Source organism: Symphodus melops, assembly GCF_947650265.1.
Source record: "Symphodus melops genome assembly, chromosome: 8".
Classification (NCBI taxonomy): Eukaryota; Metazoa; Chordata; class Actinopteri; order Labriformes; family Labridae; genus Symphodus; species Symphodus melops.
In genome coordinates this window covers 25,940,070-25,961,541 of record NC_136698.1, presented here as the reverse complement: position 1 = coordinate 25,961,541, position 21,472 = coordinate 25,940,070, and the positions used below count along the sequence as shown (strand labels likewise).

At 42.2% G+C, this 21,472-nt stretch overlaps 1 protein-coding gene across 1 annotated transcript in view; it reads left to right on the top strand.

Annotated features, from left to right (window-relative positions):
* Positions 1-21,472, top strand: part of LOC306827939 (cyclin-dependent kinase-like 5) — a 44,043-nt gene that overhangs the window by 12,936 nt on the left and 9,635 nt on the right. Inside the window, 7 exon segments of the mRNA XM_079350066.1 lie at positions 13,604-13,649; positions 13,780-13,916; positions 14,011-14,131; positions 15,250-15,309; positions 17,904-17,994; positions 18,114-18,303; positions 21,163-21,243. Coding sequence (XP_079206192.1) covers positions 13,604-13,649; positions 13,780-13,916; positions 14,011-14,131; positions 15,250-15,309; positions 17,904-17,994; positions 18,114-18,303; positions 21,163-21,243 — 726 coding nt within the window.

Below are 21,472 nucleotides of genomic sequence, written 5' to 3'. Positions count from 1 at the left end.
GGAGATTAACAGAATTATGCAAAGCCCCGGCCCTGGCTGCGGAGGTGTTCTGGCTACATTATGATTGGACCTCGGCCAGAGTCAGAGAAGTGTAAACGCAGCCCTTTTAAGTACTTTGACTCATTGAAAAAAGTATCTGCCCCAGAGACGATAAGTCATGAGACTCCAGGACCATTTTCTTTACTGCTTATAAAAACAGCCTTTTATCAAATGGGGTGGCTGCTACAGGAAGATATTTAGTGAGAGGAGTCGTCTTCTGCATCTGTAAAAATCTCTGAAGATGGATCCTCTCCATCTCAAAAGACGCATTTGACACAGATTGTAGACTTGCAAAGCTCGAGGTAAAATTACGCCTGCCATGTTTGTGTTAGCTGACGTGATGCATACCTGCTAAGCTAATTGCCTGCTTTGCACACTGCACATTTAAAATGAGCTCCTATTATAGTGTTAACATAGGAAACGGCAGGTGTACGTTCAGGGCTGTGAACACGTTTAATATCCAGAAAACTCACATATTCAGGTCATGTTTAAATGTCCTTTTCTGTCCTTTAAAAAGGAGGATTAAAGCAAAAATGCTAAAGTGTCACGAGTTGATGCATCATGCATCACACATGTGTTTTCATTGATATAAATAGCAACAGGAGAAAAGCCTGCCACCCACAGGACACAGAACTAAGTATGCCAAGAATACCTGCTTTTCCCCTTCTGTGCCAATGAGATTACATTCCCCCTGCAAGCCTTAACGCTCATCTCGATTTATTGCTCAGATGTGATATTTTAGTTTGAATGTTCACGTCATACTTTTAAAATGTGGCCTGAATCCGCCTCCTTTATGAAGTCTTGTACTGGCCTGCATGCACATAAGAGCAACAACAAAGACTTCACATGCAGCACCGTGTTCACAGAGGTCAACGTGGAGACTGCATGTTAAAATGGATTTACAGTGACAGACGGCCAATCTATGAGCAGATGATTGTAAGAAGAGAGTCAAAACTTTATTGATGGCTTTGGATGGCGGTCTGGTTGCTCAGGAGATTTATGTGTGTAAGGAGTGAAGATCTGACCTGTACTTAAGTCAGGCCACATGTGGAAGTAGGGCTGGGCGATATGACCTTAAATCGGTATCTTAATTAATTTATTATTTGACTTCGATTTGATTCCGATCAATGAACGATTATTTTGTTTTTGGCCCTCATGGTTCACTGACACGTTCTCTACATTAAATATGCTCGACTGTTAAAGCTGGGTTCTGTTTTTTAATGACAGAGTGAATATCTGATGAACTATTTTCTGGTTATTTATTAAATATTTCAAAATGAATTCAAAGCATCGCTGAATGAAAACGACACAAAGTAGAAATGAACTTCTCGAAAACAGCGGAAAGTCAATCATGAGTCATCCCGTGCTCAGTGGTCTAATGCGTCCCACCTCACCATCTCAGACTTCGATGACACATGCTAGAACAACACCAAGTTCAGTTTTTAAATCCTTGCGAACATTTAGATGGGTGTTGTTATTTTTAGCACGACAAAGCACACAGCCACTGAAAGGCCTCCGAAAAACACCAGTCCATTGTCTGGGGGGAAAATGGGATCTACTGTACCTCAGGAGCTATAGCACCTACAGAGCTAACATGTTGCACATTTGAGATGGTGAAGTGGGGCAGATTTTTAACATTGGACCACTTGACATGGAATCACTTGAATACCTGTTTTTCTGATTTGACATCTTTCTGTTCTGTCGTCTTTACTGAAGACAAAATGTGTCCAAACAACGGACATTGCTTCCACGTCACGGATTGGACGTGTGGTCTAGTGAATCTGCCCTGACATGCTGTCATGCAACTGACAATACTTTTGTAACTGTGACCACCTGCGTGTCGGAGCCTCCACTACAGGAGGTCTTTCCAATAAATATGATTTTTTTCAGTAGTTAAGGTGGAGGGCACGTGTTGTGAAGAGCCTTAACTTTACACTGCATAGCATCCTCTTCCATCTCTGTGTAAGTGTGGAGTGAATGGCTAAGAGTGCAAAACTAGAAGAATGTTTAGTGTTGTAATTATCAAATGTTTACTTTACAAGCTGTTACGTTCCCCATGGAGGACTTCCTAGTTAGCTAACGAGAAACCTAGTTGGATCGCTCCTCATGTTGTCATATCGATCTCATGACGTCACACAGCTGACAAGCGAGAAGGTTTACTACCACTGCAGGCTACGGAAAACTTTTTTTTATTTTTATTTTTTATAAAGCAAACTCAGCTGTGGTTTGATCGTTTGTGCGATCCGACGAGGAGAAAAGCCCGGATTGTTCTTCTACAGAAATTAATCAGAGGACGAAAACCCAGAGAGGAGATGTGTTTTGATGCTACATTCGACGTACCGCTGTCACTTAGAGGAACAAAAAAACATACTTCTCCTCATCCTGCCGTAACATGTTGTGTAAACTTGTCTTAACTAATATACCTGCCCCGGCTTCGATTATTGGAGGATTGATTTCTTGCTTTTCAATTCCCAAACTGCAGCATGAACAAGCTGCCACATTGGAAATACATAAAGCTGTCCGACATTTATCCTGCTGGTTTAAGAAGAAGGATTCTCTGCTTAATATTATGTGAACATCACATATGTGAAGGGTTATTGTTCGGGTTTTAGTGGTTGTCAGGTCTTCAGCTCTTTCTGCCCTCGAGGCCTCCCTACCGGTCACGTGACTGAAAGCAATGAATTAGCTTACCGAGGGAGTAGCACCAGTTAGCCTGGAGCCAGTGCAGAGGGCAAGACCTGCAGGTTAAAGAGATGAATGAAGAAGTTCAAGTGTAAAGTGTAGGACGCGGCTCAAGCTCGATCCAAGCTGGCACTTTTTATGTTTTTTGTTTTGTTTTATTCCCACTTTGATTTGGTGTTATGACCAGGGTCAGTGTGGGCCACGTAATAAGTCTGGGGGGGTTTGACCTGGCTGCTTTCTGTGATTCATGATAGAGTCAATAAGGTCTGACCTTGCTTCAAAGCAAAATGTTTTTACTGCGATGACTAATGCCTGATTTTTAGAATGTGATGTTTACAGTATAAAGCTATGAATGAAGCTGATAGAGGTGAGGACACTGAACGTTTGTTTTGTATGCAGTGTGACACAGTTAAAGCTAGTCTAAGCTTCCTTTAAGAAAGAAAGCTGTTTTTATGTTTTAAACCAGAAAGGTCTCATCTGGTCGGTCGTTTGTTTTGATCTCTTGTTTTTTTTTTTCCTGTCACAAATGTTTTACCGTCAGAGGTCGAAACTGCACAATTCCTCATGAAATAAATCGGATTGGTGGTAAAATATGAGAAATATGGGTTCAGTCTGTGGTGGGTCCTGAAGCTGTACCACTCTTTAAAAAGATGCACCAACTAGAGGGCGCTGTTGAGCGTGTTCCAGTCCGATCTGTTCAGTTGTAGCTGTCTGTCCGTGTGTCCTGGTCAGGTAACATCATACAGTTTTAAACCAACTCACATAATCTTTTCTCATTTTCTAAAGTATTCCTTTTTCGTTGTGTTTTGCTGTTCTGGCTTGAAATGTTGGCTCCACTGCTCAACACTGCCCCCACAATTTCTGGTGTTTTTGCACTGTGCAGTAATACCAGAGAGAGTGCAGAGTGCTGCTAGAAGTCTCTGTCTGTGTGTGTGTGTGTGTGTGTGTGTGTGTGTGTGTGTGTGTGTGTGTGTGTGTGTGTGTGTGTGTGTGTGTGTGTGTGTGTGTGTGTGTGTGTGTGTGTGTGTGTGTGTGTGTGTGTGTGTGTGTGTGTGTGTGTGTGTGTGTGTGTGTGTGTGTGTGTGTGTGTGTGTGTGTGTGTGTGTGTGTGTGTGTGTGTGTGTGTGTGTGTGTGTGTGTGTGTGTGTGTGTGTGTGTGTGTCGGGCCTCGAGCATAAATGAGCCTTAAAAGTGACGCTAATTTGGTGCAGCTGACCCGAATGCGTCTTGATAACAGGAGCCAGTGTGATGATGAAGGCATGGTGATGTAAAAGGAAAGACCTCGGCTTCAGTTGATTGTTGACTAGAATAACTTCTGGCAGAAATGTGCACGCCTTCAATGACATGCGTGGCTAAACAGAAAGCCAAGTAAACCAAATTCCCAAACACCATAAATTGTCACGTTGAAAAATGGTATTCTGCGGAGAACAACACGCACAGTTTGAATCATCAATCGTGCATCATCAATCAACGGGAGTAAAAAAAAAAAAAACAGCAAGACAGCTTCTGAGTTGCAGAAAGCATCACAACATGTGCACGTGAGTCATCCTATTATTAGCATGTGAGTAAGAACATATGTGGCACATGCCAACAGGACTCTACAGGCACAAAGATCACCGCTCATGTAAAGTGCTGCTGGCAGCTCCAGGATGGCAGGAAGTCGTATTTTCCTGGCAGGGTTTAGTTCACAGAAGCCTCCGAGGCGAGCGACTGATGCCAACGCGGAGACATCCTTACTGAACATGTTAGTGGGTGAAGCAACACGCACAATGCTGTCACCATATGTCATGGTGTGGTGACGAAACAAATACTTTCAGCAGCCATAGAACGTGTTGAAGTGTTTCTATACCTTCTCCTCAACCTCCAGTGTTCAGACTTTTGAGCCTTCTGTCACTTTGGATTCTTCAGCCAACAGAGCTTTGCACACTTGCATGTAATGGCATTAATAATTGTTGAAGAATCTTTATGTTGAAGTTCTCCATTTTATTATTGTACTCCATATTTGTTGGCATTTTTTGGGAGATTCTCAGAGTAGTGTCAAGTTTTTTCGATTCTCTCAAATCTATTTCCTGTTTGGCTCCAGAAAAAGTGCAAGCTAGCAGAGCCTGTCGAAGCACAAAGACAACTGCTGGCAGTAAAATGTTTTCAGTGCAGCTTTTATGGAGTTTAATTGATCAAACTGGACTGTATATGGAGAAACTATGTTTGCACTGTTAATATATTTTATATTTTTTAGTTGTTTTTTTAATCAAAAACCATTAGAGGCAGTTACCATTAAATAAGATATATTGATTTATTTATTATATAATATTGTTTATTTTTAATATGTGAAGGAATAATAAAATACTAATAATAATAATAATGAAAGAAAATAATCAAGAATAATAACAAAATAAGAACAACTGTTTTTGTTATGAAATAAATAACCAAATAAATATTTAAACAGTTTAACATGTCCCAAAAGGAGTAGTAAGAAGAACTATTAATTACTACCCATTTTCCATTCTCAGTCTTAATCACATATTACTGCCCTTTCAATTTATTACATAAATAAAGTTTAGACTGTTTCCTTGACTCTTCTTTATACCCGTTTAGTCATCACTAAAATGTTATTTATTACTTTGTAATGTGCATTGCAGTTTTGATGAAAAGGTGTCGACCCTGGATCTGACTCACATTCACTTCCAGTGCTGATCGTACTGTTTCACAAATGACGGCAACATTCATCTGAACGACACGAGTGACTCCTCCTCCTGTCCGTCTGTGTTCATCGACTTGAAGACAACAGTGCGCTTGTCGTGGCCTCATGTGTTTCATGTGTGTTGTATTATTATCTCCTTAACTTTTCATTAAAGACGCTTCTCTTATTCTGAAGGAGATCAGGAAGGCGATGCTTCCATCTGGGTCATTACACTCAGTTTGGAACTTTTGGAAGTGTCCCACATTATTTCGACCACAGTCTGATTTTACACTTCTGCAACATGCTTATTAGAGTCACATCAGTCTGATCAACTAACCAAGAGGCCACACCGGCTGTGATGTCACTAACACGGGTGTGTAAAGGCAGTGTAGTTCTTTTACATTCTCAGGTAGCAGACAGAAGCTTCACTCTTCTTTAATCGTGCTCTGTGTGACTCCGAAGATAGTTGACTCTTCCAGTTGCATCAATTTGCACACTGAGAGGAAATCTTTGCTCTTCTCGAAACAAATCTACATGACTTTGACTTATTACCACACAATGATCCAAAACAGAGAAATGAGTGTATTGACTGGATCTATTAGGCCTGTCACAGTTTTATGAGCAGCCATGTAACATCCAGTGAGTCACCAGCGCTCGGCAGTCATCTGTTGTTTGTCCTATCTTGATCATAAATGTTCCTTTTATTTAAAATCATTTCAGGATTTCATTTTCTAGGTTACGTAACCTGTTTTGTTTTTTTTCCCCGCACAGATAACAGAACTGATGTGGTCGGCTTATTTTGTTTTCATCCTAAATGAACTGAGTAGCTGTCAGAAACATCGAGATTTATTTAGTGTTTAAAAAAAAAAAAAAAAAAAAAGTCCATCCGCCCTCTTTGAAAGGAACAGTTATTTTTGCACCCAGTGAACAGAAACTGGGACAGGAGAGGAAAAAAAAGGACCTTCACATCTAACATTAAGTGGGTCACCTTGAGTGGAGCGCTCGACTACGTGGTCCTATCAGGAGCCAGAGAGAGAGAGAGAGAGAGAGAGAGAGGGGCCACACGTTTCCTGTCTGAATGATAACGTTGTCATCTTCGCCCTGATAAATGGAGGCTATTTTAAGACTGTGATTGTGAGGCGTTGTGAAACAGACGTCAGCTCCGTCACACCTGTTGATGTTGTCGTCTGTAACTGTGCTTTTTACTCACATTGTCATTCAAATAACAAATATAAAGCACCACCATGTAATGCTGCTACAGAGAGGAACAAATTATGTATTTTTAGAGACCAACTAAAAAGTTAGCATCACGCGGGGTCTTTCTAAAAAAAAAAACACCAACTGATTATGCATCACATTTTGGATCAGTGCAGAAATGTCAGTACTGAAACGTTGCCATCGTGTTTGTGTCAATTAGACAGAATTTGCTTGACACTCTTGGTAATTAAAAACAAAACTTCACTCAAGCATGCCTCAGACTTTTTTTTTTGTTTCATTACCATTGTTTAGACAGGGATCAGTATTTATAGATTTTTTTACTAGAATCGGCGAGCGAGTGTCTCGACAGTCATTAAAGAACCTGCAGGACGCCTTCCTGCAGCTGCTGCCATGCCAGCATTAAAGTCAGAAGAAAGACGAGTGTAAGTAAATCGTTTTGTATCAAAGATCACAATCGGTTTTAAAATCATCTCTGTTGGACTTACGCTTGCATGCGAGTCTTCCTGCAGGGTAAACATCAGCTGGGTCGGCAGCTTTAAGATGTTCAGAGATAACCCAGCGTGAGCGTATGAGTGAAATATCGGGTTTTCTAAAAGTTCAATAACATGATGTGTTGTCAAGCTAAGCAGCATGCTTTGTTAGTTGAAGGTGGCTTGTGCAGTTATATCTCATTATGTTCCTTTTTGTTGACTTTTGAGAAAGAACTCTTTAAATGAAAATGCTGTTTTGTCCTCGTTCTGAGGCTGTACTCCTCCTCGCACCAGCCGTGGGTTCAAATCCGTTCTCCCACTCTCTCCTCCCAACATGTCCCGTGTCTCTTGGGCTTCCCTTTATTGAAATGAAGACAGTAACTCTTTGCAGTTTAGTTAGTTAGTGAGTGAATGAACTGGATTGCTTGCTCTACAGACATGATTTCCCAAAGGGGTTTGTCTTGTCCTGTGACTTCAGGGGTCTTCTTGTTGCTGTCACGTCTCTCTAAATGAGCTGAACTGCTGCTTCATCAACCTGCTGTCTCACTGGGCCATTAAAGGGAGTGCTGTGAAAATGTCTTAAGAGGTCTACAGGGGAAAAGTTTCAGCAGGAAAAAAAAAAAAGTGCAGTCTCATTTTTGAGGTAATTTCCCCGCTCACCCTGACTGAGCTCTTCGTCGTCCTTCATCATCCCACAGATCCACCAGGCTGTTATTAACAACTCTCACAGCCAAGCATGTCTGAGCTCTTTATTTGGACAGTGAGAGACATAACTGAGGAGCTTGGCAATTTGATCATGTCGTGCTCCGTGCAGAGAGGAAGTCTTTGACGCTGACTTGATGCCCTGAGTGCAGGCTCTGTGTTTAAAGTTCGTCAGCATCCTCATCAAAGCGGATAAAAAGTTTACGAGCGTGATGCACGACAGGGAACGCTGCACAGCAGTGGTATGACTGCATCCCCCCTCTGACTAATTGTCTCTTTGAAAAACACTCGAGATGACTCCTTAATCAAGGTTGTGAACAATGAATAACTCAGTAATGAATTAAACGCCGTTTGTCATCTCCGGTGGGCGACATCGACAAAGTCTGAAAACAGATCCCGACTTCACAGCAAACTTCTCTCTGACGTTATCGACCAATCAGCTCCTGCATCAGCATCAGATGTGTTTTGTTAAATGTGTCTACTAAAGCCAGATTTTTATTTGAGCCTGTTACAAAGATCACATTTAAGGCAAAAATAAATGAGAGATAATAATTTGACCAGTATTGTCAACGACCTACTTAACCTTCTATCTCCTTTATGTATCATTATCAGCAACTTCAAAATCATTCACTTAAAGCGAAATATGGTACGCAATTTTTTTTTTTAATTTAAATTTGTTCTCATTTGAAATTCTATGATTCTTTTATCAGACGCTTTTATCCAAAGTGATCAGTACATCACAAGCAAGAAGGGAGGAAACCGTGTCAGTCAGTGTAAACAAACAGCTTTAAGTCTGATTGGACACACAGCACAAGCACTTTATTTTAAAGTGAATAAATCGTCATCAACAGATGATCGTCATCGTCATCATCTAAACCAGCGTCATCATCATTATCATCATCATCATCATCATCATCACCATCTACACCAGCATCATCATCATCATTATCATCATCATCATCATCACCATCTAAACCAGCATCATCATCATCCTCATCATCATCACCATCTAAACCAGCGTCATCATCATCATTATCATCATCATCATCATCATCACCATCTAAACCAGCATCATCATCATCCTCATCAACATTATCATCATCACCATCTAAACCAGCATCATCATCATCCTCATCATCATCACCATCTAAACCAGCGTCATCATCATCATTATCATCATCATCATCATCATCACCATCTAAACCAGCATCATCATCATCCTCATCAACATTATCATCATCACCATCTAAACCAGCATCATCATCATCCTCATCATCATCACCATCTAAACCAGCGTCATCATCATCATTATCATCATCATCATCATCATCATCATCATCATCACCATCTAAACCAGCATCATCATCATCATTATCATCATCATCATCCTCATCATCATCACCATCTAAACCAGCATCATCATCATCCTCATCAACATCACCATCATCATCATCATCACCATCTAAACCAGCGTCATCATCATCATCATTATCATCATCATCATCATCATCACCATCTAAACCAGCATCATCATCACCATCTAAACCAGCATCACCAGCATCATCATCACCATCTAAACCATCATCATCATCATCATCACCATCTAAACCATCATCATCATCATCATCATCATCATCACCACCATCTAAACCAGCATCATCATCATCTAAACCAGCATCATCACCACCATCTAAACCAGCATCATCATCATCTAAACCAGCATCATCACCACCATCTAAACCAGCATCATCATCATCACCATCAATACTCTGTTCTGTTTGTAGAACGTTTGTGTCCTGAGCTGTATCGACCAATCACGTGTCCGAGTGATAGAAGGCAGAATCCATTCCACCATGATGACCATCTGGCTCCTGTCAGTGGTTATTGTTATCATACAGGGATTTATTTATGTGCATTTACAGACACAGTATCTGTTTGAAAACAAAAATCAATCTGCCCAACGATATCGAATTAAGATCCTCCAGTGTTTTTTAAATGCAACAAGAATTGGCCAAACCAACTTCCATTCAGCAAACGTTTTTCATCTCTCGTGAACAGAGATACTTATTATTTACTTCTGCAAACTTAAGAGCTGTTCATTGAATCAAATGAAGATCAGTGTCAGTGGCTGGATCACTACTTCATTTAGAGTGCAGCCTCTGTGTAATTTACTTTTTATAGTTAAAGTGAGACGTGGTGATGGACCCTCCTCTGGATGGAAGACACAAAAATGATGCAGATACAGCTCAACTGCTGAATGTTGCTTTGTTTTTGTTTTTTTATCTAAACACACAGTTCACACTTGATTTCATGAAAAACAATGCAGAGCAATGAAAAGGAAGTCTGGAAGTTGTTAAAAGCTAACTCCTGGCTACAGCAGAGTCTGTAGGAGGTAACAGGCGTATATCGCTGTCCGTCTTTAATTAACTATATTTTAGTTCTCCAGTTCTTTTTGACTGAAGGCTACAGGCTTTTCTCTCTGCATCCTGGTCATTAAAGGGACACGTCACCCGTTGAAACATATATCTGTAACGACATTGTGTTGTATGTTTAGTTCAAATGTGAAATCATTTTTGACGTTAGTTAAATAGATACTTTATTGATCCCGAGGGAAATTCAAGGTTGGGACCTTTGTGACCGAGAAAAGGCAGAAGGTGTCTTTTTGGCTCATGTGGATGAAAGACAACAACTCCCAGAATGCACAGCACCGCTGGCCACTCCTGCTGAATTAGAGGATTACACGGTGCATTCACATCACGTCGGAAAAATGAGTTTTGGAGTTGTAAAATGGACATGAAACACAAACAAACGAATGAGGTGCCCGACTTACCGACGTGACGTCAGAATCACCGTCTAACATGTTTCGTTAATGTTAACGTACTTTTCACATTTCACTGATCTTCCAGCTTTTTAATGATACAAAACTTAATGCACATGGGTGAATTATCCCTTTAAGTTATAGACCGCTCCTTAAGGGACCCTTACTATGCAAGGTGTCCAGAGGTGGTCTTTGAAACTGTCCCGTCTCAAGGCGGTGGGAGAGCGACTGCATGTTGATGGTAAATATTATTTTCCCAGCTCACTTTCCCTCCCACACAAACAAGCCTCCCAGTCCATCGCCACACGGGAATTCCTAAAGAGCTGAAAACAAAATGTTACACAAAGAGCAGCTGATGTTCTGCACTGATCCGTCCAACATGAACACTCACACACACACACGTATAATAAAACACTGCTGAACCTTTAAGAACAAAGCAGAGATCAGCGGGACGTTAATTCTACACTCTCGTGTTTTCATCCTGACTCAAACTCTTTCTGCGGTCGGTGTTTGAAGCAGAAATAAAATGAACCCACTTAAAATGTTGGATGAGATGTTCGGGGAACTGGAGCAAATAATTCTGTTTGGTTGGTACTTTGGCATGTTATTTGTGAAGTTGAGGGGGAATTTGGTGATTTATACTCATTACAGCTCGAAGGAGCACACAGGGGGGCGTGGCCTGATTCAAGGCTGCTCACAACCAAGATGTGATCAGGCAACGTTTCTGTCAGATCTCCAGTCTCGGTACGATCAGAACTACACATGACAGGTGTGTGATCTCGAGCTCTCCCCAAACCCTCTCATGTGTACGTATGGAGGACTTTATCTGTCCTCATGTGACCGCTTGGCGTGTGCCTTCAAATCGTCACCATGTTGAGATAAAAAAAGCAGCAGGCCATCTGTCCCACTCGCACCTCTCACCCTCAAGGCCAATTAAACGGACGAGTTACAGTTTGAGACTGTGTGAGGAGGGAGAACACGCGAACTCTGCAGAAAGCCCCCCCCTGCCCTGGTGGGATTCGAACCAGGTACTGTACCGTCTCGCTGTGAGGCGACAGTGACTTGTGAAGTTTAGCTGTTGGAAAAATAATCCACACAAATAAAAGCAGCAGATAGATGTTCGTTCAGTGTAACACTGGAGGCATCCAGCGATCCAAATCCATCCAGAGACCTTCACCAACATTATCTCAGACACACAGACTTAGTTAAAGCTTTATTATTGTTTTGATGTGGATTTATGTTTATGTGAACCAGCTCTTGTGACTTCCTGGGATATTTTCATCACAGGGAGGATCAAGTGCACAGGCTCATATTTACAGTACAGGCCAGTGAAGGTGTACCATGGCTGCCATCGTGGTTTAATTCACCTTTGTTAGTGGAACAATATTTAGACATGTCACAGTGTGTGTGTGAGTGTGTGTACAGTGCAGTGATGCTCATGTAGCTGACCCCGTGGTGAGTCATCTTGTGTTCCTCGGCGCTGGGAGGAGGGCTCGCTGCTCGCTGCCATCCATGTTGGAGGGTGCGATGCCGCCTTTGGCTCTGTGAAGTGGAGCACAGCTCTGAGCCATGGGCAGAAATACCAGGCCTAAGTAGGACATGTCGAGAAACGGGGCTAGTGCCGGGGCGCCGTCTCTCCCAGAGAACTTAATGATATAAAGTCAGGATGTAAAGTGTCAGAAACAGTGACTCAGAGGTGATCAGGTCTGAATGTCTTTGTTCACATCTACGTGACACCAGATGCCAAGAAGACGTTTTTGCAATTTTATTCTCAAAGCTGGAAGACGTTTTCAAGGTGCCTCTGATCTATTTCCATCAGACAGTCTACCAGCTGAGGTTTATACCTGACCCATTATTTTGAAGCATAGTCTGCTTGTGCGGGATATCTATGTGATTGGATTCTGTTTTAGCAGATAAGGCTTTCTGTTATTTCACTATTTGTACTTTTATAAATGCTGGATAGAGCGTTTTATGTTTATTTGAAGTTTTCCCAGATTCACAGAGACTCTTACGACGTCTTAAACCGTCCAAAAGTTTTGCAAAGCCACTGCACAGAGAACTATGAAAACAAGGGCTGTCAGTGTTAGCGCTTTAAGAGCAACGAGATTAAAGTCAGCCATGAGAACGTTTTTTAAGATCCTATTCTTCGCTTTGCTATGGTCACTTTCACTCACTGCAGTGTCTTCCTGCAGTGACAGTCCCGCCCCTCACCCTGCTCAGCCTTTCATTGGCTCCGTCATTATCATCCTGTGATAATGACTCTTAATATTTACCTTTTCAATCTGTAGCCAATCCCTTCTTCTGCCGTTCAGATAATCCTCTACATTATGATCTAATTACTTCCTTTCAAAATAAAAGATGATAATTAAAAAGTACTGAACAGCTCACTGTTTGTGGGAAAGGAGGTGGAGTTGCAGTTTGAACTTAACATCGAACAGCAGAATGAAATTATTATTTACATTTATTTTACACATTTATTTTTGTCCTTTTGCCAACTTCATCCATGTGTCCTCTATGTTTACAGTGTTGACTCTGTATTCTTCTGTGTTTAACATCTGGGTGTCTTTCAATGAATGACCTGATTTTTGTTTTTGTCTTCAATATATTTTAGCCCTTTAACAACCTGAGCATGAACTAAAGAGGGAAAAAAAAAAAGGTCTCCTCCAAAAGCCTTTTCTCTTCTCGCTTTTGTCCGACCACGTTTTTATTTCTTAATACATGCAGCTCCTTTTCAGATCAGCTAAAGTCAGCTTGACTCTCGTTTGAGACATTTTGTTCTTTAAAAGTGTAAACACAGACGATGTCAACAAATCCCACTGTGAACTTTTAGTCCAGGTTTGAGTAAGTATCCACTTTTAATCCACTGCTGGCAGAATCTCTAGTAAAAGCAACAACAGTCAAAGTTTTACGAGTGTGAGTTCCTCTCCGCTGTCATGATGTTAAGAAAAATAAAGCGGGCAGTTCTTCACGTTCTGTTTTGTGCTTTTATTACAGGATACAAATGAAATTGTGGCGATTAAGAAATTCAAGGACAGTGAAGGTAAGGCGACGTCGCTCCTCCTTTTCAGAACCGTTTGGATGATATGATACAGATCGTAATCTTCAGCTCTGTCAGGGTCACTGTGTGTGAATGCGACCATGACTCCACCTCTGTCTTGACCTTTGTGCAGAAAATGAGGAGGTCAAAGAAACGACGCTCCGGGAGCTTAAGATGCTCCGGACCCTCAAACAGGAGAACATCGTGGAGCTAAAGGAAGCCTTCCGCAGACGAGGGAAGCTTTATCTGGTGTTTGAGTATGTGGAGAAGGTCGGTATCTTTTTAAGGAGGTAGACGATAATCACTTCTGAACCTTCCTGTCCTCCAGTGTGGCAGCCATCTTTTTTTTTTTTCCGTCCCTCAGAATATGCTGGAGCTGCTGGAGGAGCTACCAAACGGTGTGCCGACTGACAAAGCTCGCAGCTACATCTACCAGTTAATCAGAGCCATCCATTGGTGCCATAAGCATGACATCGTTCACAGGGGTGAGTGATGATGACTTCTTCCTGTACCAGGATAAACAATAAATAACATGCAGAGAAGAGTCTGCAGCCTTACGCCCATGTATTGTGCCCATGCATGCAGCTGTTAGCGTGTTTGTATTCAAGTGAGGTGTGATCGGGCGCATTGACCGACGAACACCTGACTTAAAGTCAATAATGCAGCTTTTTTTAGAAACCCAATTTTCAGGCAATAACATTTAAAAGTTCTTAAACGTACGACTCTGTTCTCTCTTTATGTGTTTAAAAGAGACTGAAATCTTCCAACAGTATCAGGTGATGATGCTCTGCTGCTCGTGCAGCTTCTCCTCTAAAGCTCAGAGCTTTTAGTTGCAGTAAAGTTTTCTGCAGCGTGACTGCAACGTGGCGTTACAACATTTCACGGAGTGGTCTAATGTTCTCTGGCTCGACATGGGAACTTTGATGAGCCTGAGTTGCACCCGAGTCTGAACCATAAAGTACTTAGAATGAAGAGCAAGGCGCCGGCTGCAGGTGCACCGTGTTTTTGAAGGTCAGTTGAAGGAACAACGTGTGAAAAATTCAAACTGGTAGCTTCAGTATCATTGATAAATAGCCGTAACGCTACCACTTGAGCCCACATCATGTCTCATTCAATGAACAAAAACGGGTTTGGCGTTCCCTCAATGGACTTAATGTGCAGTTTAGACAATGATTTCTGATTGTTTGTCTCGAGACCTTATCTGCTGAGCGAGTGTCTTTAAATGCTCTCCTCCATTGTTCACTCGATGTGAGCTCTGGGGCAGATCAGTGGCAGCTGAGCAGGAAACCAGATGGTCCATGTGAGCTTCTGGCAAAGTGATGCAACAGAGCGGGCATCCAAATGGCCTGTGGAAAAGCCAGGCTCACATATGGGTTAGGGGATATAATGTATTAGCTGTGTTTTTTTATTCTCAATCTGGGAATGCTTTCGTTCTATGTATTTCATCTTGGTGTGCTGCCGTTTTTTTTTAAATAAAATTAGAGGAAATGTAGAACATTGAAATGTTCTGAATGAGAGCGATGACGGTTTGATGATGTAACGACGATGCCCCCTCATCAGCTTATGTGGTGTCTTACTCCCCATCTGTCTTCTTCCTCCTCAGATATAAAGCCAGAAAACCTTCTCATCAGCTCCGATGACGTCCTCAAGTTATGTGACTTTGGTGAGCAGATCTATCAGACACACTCGCACTTTAAGAGCTGCAAGGAAGGTGGCCAAACGGTCCAAGCTGTGATGTAAAAGGAGTATTTTCAACTGAGACTATATTTGGCTGGATCCAGTGTTTCAGAGGGGCAGCAGGCAGGCTTCATCCGGTTCTGTAAATCTGCGGCAGTCCCTCCTCCCCGGTCTCAGCAGGCGGATGCTGTGCATTCTTCCCCTCATCTCAATTAATGAAACGTGTTTCAAAACACAGAGCTAATCACGCTTTGATTCAAGCTGGTAGCGCCACAACAAAACGGAAAAATGCAGCATCGCCAGCATCATGTAGGCAATCTGGAGTGAGAGACGGTAGACCTGCTGTTTGCTCTGTGTCAGCCAAAGGCACCGAGAGAACAAACATAGGCTCAGCACACTCCGCTCTCAAGGTTTACGTTCGACACTTCGTTGCACTTTTAATTTCATCCAGTGTTTTGATTTCCAATGGCATTTAGAGAAACACCCTACATCAAGAGGAAAAGCTAACAGCTGCGTCAAAACATTTCATCAGAGGGTTGAAATCCGCTCTGAACCAGACAAGACGCGCGCCTCCGACTTCTTTGTTTTTTATTTGTTATATTTATTTGTTTTAGTATGGGCCTTATGTTCATGATATATGAAAGAAATATTTTTACATTTTAGTGAGAATGCTCAGAAGAGTTTCCCCTCTATCATGTCTGCAGTAACTTTGGAGCCCTAGACAGCGTTTAGCTTAGCTTAGCTTAGCTCAACAAGACAAGACGGGTAGGTTGCTTTGCTCATCATTCAATAATTAATATACTAACAATGGACAGGTGCTGGTAGGCAGATTTTCTTATGTTAATGATATGTTGAGTTTGGCTACCTTCCTGTGTGATATTTTTGATTATATTTAACTTAGCATCATTTCATTTTACTTATTTAACTCTACAAGGAAGCACATGACTTCTTTGTTCCATGAACACTGTGGAAGAATCTCTGTAACGTTATCGCCACTCATTCGCCTACAAGCTGAACACAGCTGCACCAAATGATGTTTGTCACAGGCCAGATGCAAATAAACGACAGTCTAACAGACGGTAAACAACAAGATAGCACGGGATAGCAGGATGTGATTGTGAATAGTTTGAGTGTAGATACAGCATGTAGTGCAACAAACGGCACAGTGTGAAGAAGTCGGGTACTGAATAAGTAAAACCATTGTTGTGAATGAGACTGGTTGAAAGTGTCAGAGTTGCGTGGTCCCTTCAAATGTCCTTTGGAGAAGAAAAAGAGTGCATAAATATTAACTACTGTAAGTGTGTGTGGATTACAACTCACATTCACAAGGTTCAAGCTGGAGCTGCGCTTCGACTTCCTGCTTCTCGTTTGAGTCTGAGAAGAGGCTTTTACATCTGAGCTGGACTCGCCTGATGTTGAACCTGCATGCCTCCTCACAAAGCTAACAAACTCTGTGTGTCATGGAGCCCTGAGGTTCCTCTCTCGTGGCTGCTTGTTGTCGACCACACGCAGACTCAAACACTGATGTGGTCTTATCTACAAGTCCAACTTCGGTCTGCGTCCTTCAAACCTTCTGACCCTCATCAGTCTCAGCGACTCTCGTTAGATGCTTTTAAATGTCGAGGCAGACACATCTGGCTGCAGATGTTCTCCCTGATCCTGACAAACATTTGCAGTTTAAATTTGTTATTTGTGTCTTTAAATATCCAACTTTGTTTTTTGTTTAGTTTTTTCTGTGCAGTATTTGTTTGTATTTGTTTGTGTGGTGCACGTTGAGTTCCTGTCCTGCTTAAATAAAGAAACAAGAAAGGTGCAGCTGTGATCATTGTCCAGAGGAGAGTGTTGCTTTATCTCGACTCTACAGAATTATTGTCCGCATTTTGTTGATGATCTCTTATTACTTTTAAAATAATTAATAATTAATAATATATATTTTTTTTACTTTTGCACGTTTATTTTGTCCTGGTGAAGACAGGCAGCAGCCGTGCAAACATAATACAAAATGCATGACTATAACATGTTTCACAGACAGGTAATAGCAAACAGTCAAACATTTATCAGGCAGAATATTTACAGACAGATGTGTCTGACTAAATCATCCAATGAGAGCACTTCTTTTAGCTTCAGGTCCGAGTAAAGGGAGGCGCAAACATAAACACCTTCTGCTGTCTCTTTTGCTTTAATTAAATTGCAAACAGACGTCCAACTTGAAGCAAAAAGACCTGCAAAGTTAACATCTACATCAGGTCTCTGGGATTAGGAAAGAGGTTTTCAGTTTTTAACCTAAACGTAATCATTTCATCTTCTTAGATGAGATATAAAGCCCATAAAATTACATTACATTTTTCCATTTGTCGTGTTTATCGAACAATATCTAGAATTTATGTAACAGCAAACTTAAGTGTCAGTGCAACCACAGGACTCGTTGCAGCTTTTTGCAAACTCCACCACTTTCTAAGTTCCACCTCTGGTTCATAACGAGTGTCTGCAGAGGAGCCTTTTTGTAGGTGTTTCAGCATTTGGAGCCCATCACGAAGCTCCTCATTATAACATTATTGCTTCCTCCTCTTCTGTTCCCAGGCTTTGCACGAAATCTCTCTGAGGGGACCGATGCCAATTACACCGAGTATGTGGCCACTAGATGGTATCGCTCTCCGGAGCTCCTGCTCGGGTTCGTCTGCTATTTTTTACCCTGTCTGGGAGCTCGTACTGTACACTACGCTGACATGGACTTTTAGTACCTTCTCTCATGCCGGGCCTCAACTGACCCCTCTCGTTTTTTGTTTCCAGCGCTCCGTACGGGAAGGCGGTGGACATGTGGTCAGTCGGCTGCATCTTAGGAGAGCTGAGTGACGGGCAGCCTCTGTTTCCAGGAGAGAGTGAGATCGACCAGCTCTTCACCATCCAGAAGGTGTTGGGACCCCTCCCGCCAGAGCAGATGAAGCTGTTCTACAACAACCCGCGGTTCCACGGGCTGAGGGTAAGGAGAGGGCGCTGCCTAAACTCACGCTCTTCGACAACTTACCGTCTGTCCTGAAGAAAAACTGCACATTTCCCTCACTTTATCTGAAACCACCTTTATTTATCCTCTTTTCAACCCTGAGATAACAACAACAAAAAAGAGCTTTTAAAGAGGTCTCCGATGTTCAGACATGATTTCATCCGTCTTTAAATCCAAACATCAATGTTGTTGCTAACTGATTCTCTTTACCCAGACCATCTCCACGATGCTCTCTGCTGACCCCTACTGTCTGGGATACATTCATAACTGAGCCTTCATTTTCTTCCATCACTCTCAGCTTGATCCTGTTCTCCCTCCTCTTATTTATTCTCTCTCTCTCTCTCTCTCTCTCGCTCGCTCGCTCGCTCTCTCTCTGCTTGTTTTTTTTGTTGATCTGGCTGAGTTTGCTTTGCCGTGACTGATTGGCTCACAATGAGTCATCGTGTATCATGTACCCTGTATGCTCTGTGAGGGGAGGCAGTGATAAGCCTGCTGTGGCAGGCAGGCTGCTGGTACCACAGACCAGGGTCGTCCTCCTCCCCCCCTGCCTGCCCACGCCTCAGGATGCAGATACTACTTTGTTAATTGCTCCTATTGTTAATACCTGACAGTGAATGCCCACTGATCAGGTCCCTGTTTGTGTATGCTACTTTTGTTTTCATGTAGGACACAGGAAGAAATAATCATTGGCTCATTCGCTGTTGTAAAATTTTGGTTTCTACTGCGCCTCGAAATTTGTGGTCACGCCTAATTTCCAGTCATTTCTCCCAGAGTGCAGCGCTCTCTTCATTAAGACATTTCTATTTCAGCTGGAATTAAAATGAGAGCATCACCCTGCCACGAAACTTGACTGATCACTGAACGCGTCTGTTTAGGCCTCTCTCTCTCTCTCTCTCTCTCTCTCTCTCTCTCTCTGTCTCTCTCTCTCTCTCTCTCTCTCTCTCTCTCTCTCTCTCTCTGTCTCTGTCTCTCTCTCTCTCTCTCTCTCTCTCTCTCTCTCTCTCTCTCTCTGTCTCTCCCTCTCCCTCTCCCTCGCTCTCTCTCCCCGGGTCGGGTTTTTTTTTAATTACAGAGGAAGAACATGAGAAACGAGATTGGTGTCTGAGAGAAGCACACACACACACACACACACACACACACACACACACACACACAGATTGAAATATTAACGCATGAGAGCGGTAAAAAAAACACTTGTGAGCGAGCGCAGGATGTTTGATGTTTTATCACATTGGCCACCTACAGCGTGCTTTCTGCAAAGCTTGGACATGTGTGATGGAAGAAGAACAGCTTCTGGACTCTTTTTTTTTTTTCTTATCTTTGCAAATGGCAGATTCAGAGAGAGGTTGACACGTAAAGATTGCATGAGGAAAAATGCACATACAACTCTGCTCCTGTCAGATATGAAAGTGGTGCGAAAAGTGTGAGAGGATTAAAAAAAAAAAAATAGCAACGTTAAAAGACAAATATCATCAAATGTCTAAAAAAGAAATTTACTTCTTGATCTTCATCTCTCTGATTCGTCCAGTCAGATTTTCTTCCGCTCAAACTATACTCATTTTTCCATCTTATAATGTTTTCAGAGTCATTGTAATAGAACAACTTTCAACCGGCAAAATGAGAGAAGATGAGAGAGTGTGAATGATTCTGTTTTTCTTCCTGTAACGCTGTTCTCATCGTCCTCCTCATCGTCTCATGTGTCGCAGCTTTACTGGTGAACAAAGTCGTCCAGGTTATGTCTCAGGCCTTTGCTTACAAATAAATAAATCCGTCTTACACACCAGCAGGCTGTAGACGCGAGCAGAGTTGTCTCCTGTGATATTACTGTACCTTGACGGTCGACGTGTTTTTGTGACTCCTCACACAACACTTCTCCTCTGCTTGTCAACAAACGCACGTTGTCTGTGAGGGGGAGGCTGAACAGCACTGTGTGTTTTACAACAGTGCAGTTGCACCCAGAGACCTTCAGTCGGTGCCAAAGAACACCCAACCAAATCCTTTCATGATGTTGCTTTAACTCTTCACTTTAGCTTTGTTTTTTTTTTTTAGTTTAAACGTCAGGCTAGTGAGGAAAACCAACACTGTCATGAAAGCTTGCTTTTAATCGTCGGCTAATTCCACACGATGCACCAACCCTACCTCCATGATCTGCCTCCTACTCGGTTTTCATCAGGTCCATACTGTTTAATACAAATCACAAAACAATGTTTGATAGTCTTAAAGAGTATTAAAGCTTTAAAGATCTACAGACGTATTTTCACTGCGAGAAAAACAGACAGCACAGCCTAAAATCACTTCCTGTATTACTTTTCATCATATCGTTTCTAATGTTTTGATTAGTGTGTGTGGAAATAAGAGGTGGAAGACATACAACATGTAAAACGTCAGCAGTGCAACAGATCGGGTGGCTGTGGCTCAGTTAGGTGGAGTCGTCGTCCCCCAATCGGAAAGGTTATGGGTTCGATCCCCAGCTCCTGCGAGCAGCATGTCCGATGTGTCCTTGTCCACCTAACCCCAAATTGCTCCTGTGAATGGGAGTAGTTACTGGAAAGCCATCGGTGTGAAAACACTGTACAAGCTCAAGTCCATTTACCGTCTTCCAGGATGAAAAATTCCCATGGACCGCTCTCACTTGATAAACTCCACACAGACTGACTTAACAAAGTTCTGTTGGTTTCATTTGCAAAAAAAAAAAAGATTTAGAGACACATACTCAAAGTACAGGTGACTGATTAATCTCCACATTTTTATTATTATTTAATCGTTTCTCACTTGGACATTTCATGACACCATGTTTGGCTGTACTCTAATCCGCTGACTGTTTCTCATGTTCTCAAGTTCCCTGCTGTGAACCACCCCCAAACTCTGGAGCGAAGATACCTGGGAATCATTGGTGGAGGCCTGCTGGACCTGCTGAAGGTACTGGATCACAGGTTTGACAAGGCTGCCAACACTTTTCTGAAGCAGAAATGTTCTTACCAGGTTCAGAGGTTTTTACACGTTTGGGATCAAAAGATACGTCGTCACCAGAGGACACCATTTTGCACAAACTCGACGTGATAATCGCATCATTATCGGCGTGTTTACGTCGTGACTGAGCGATGCCTCTTCACTGCTTCAGCATCTCTGGGCTCACATCCCGGTTCCA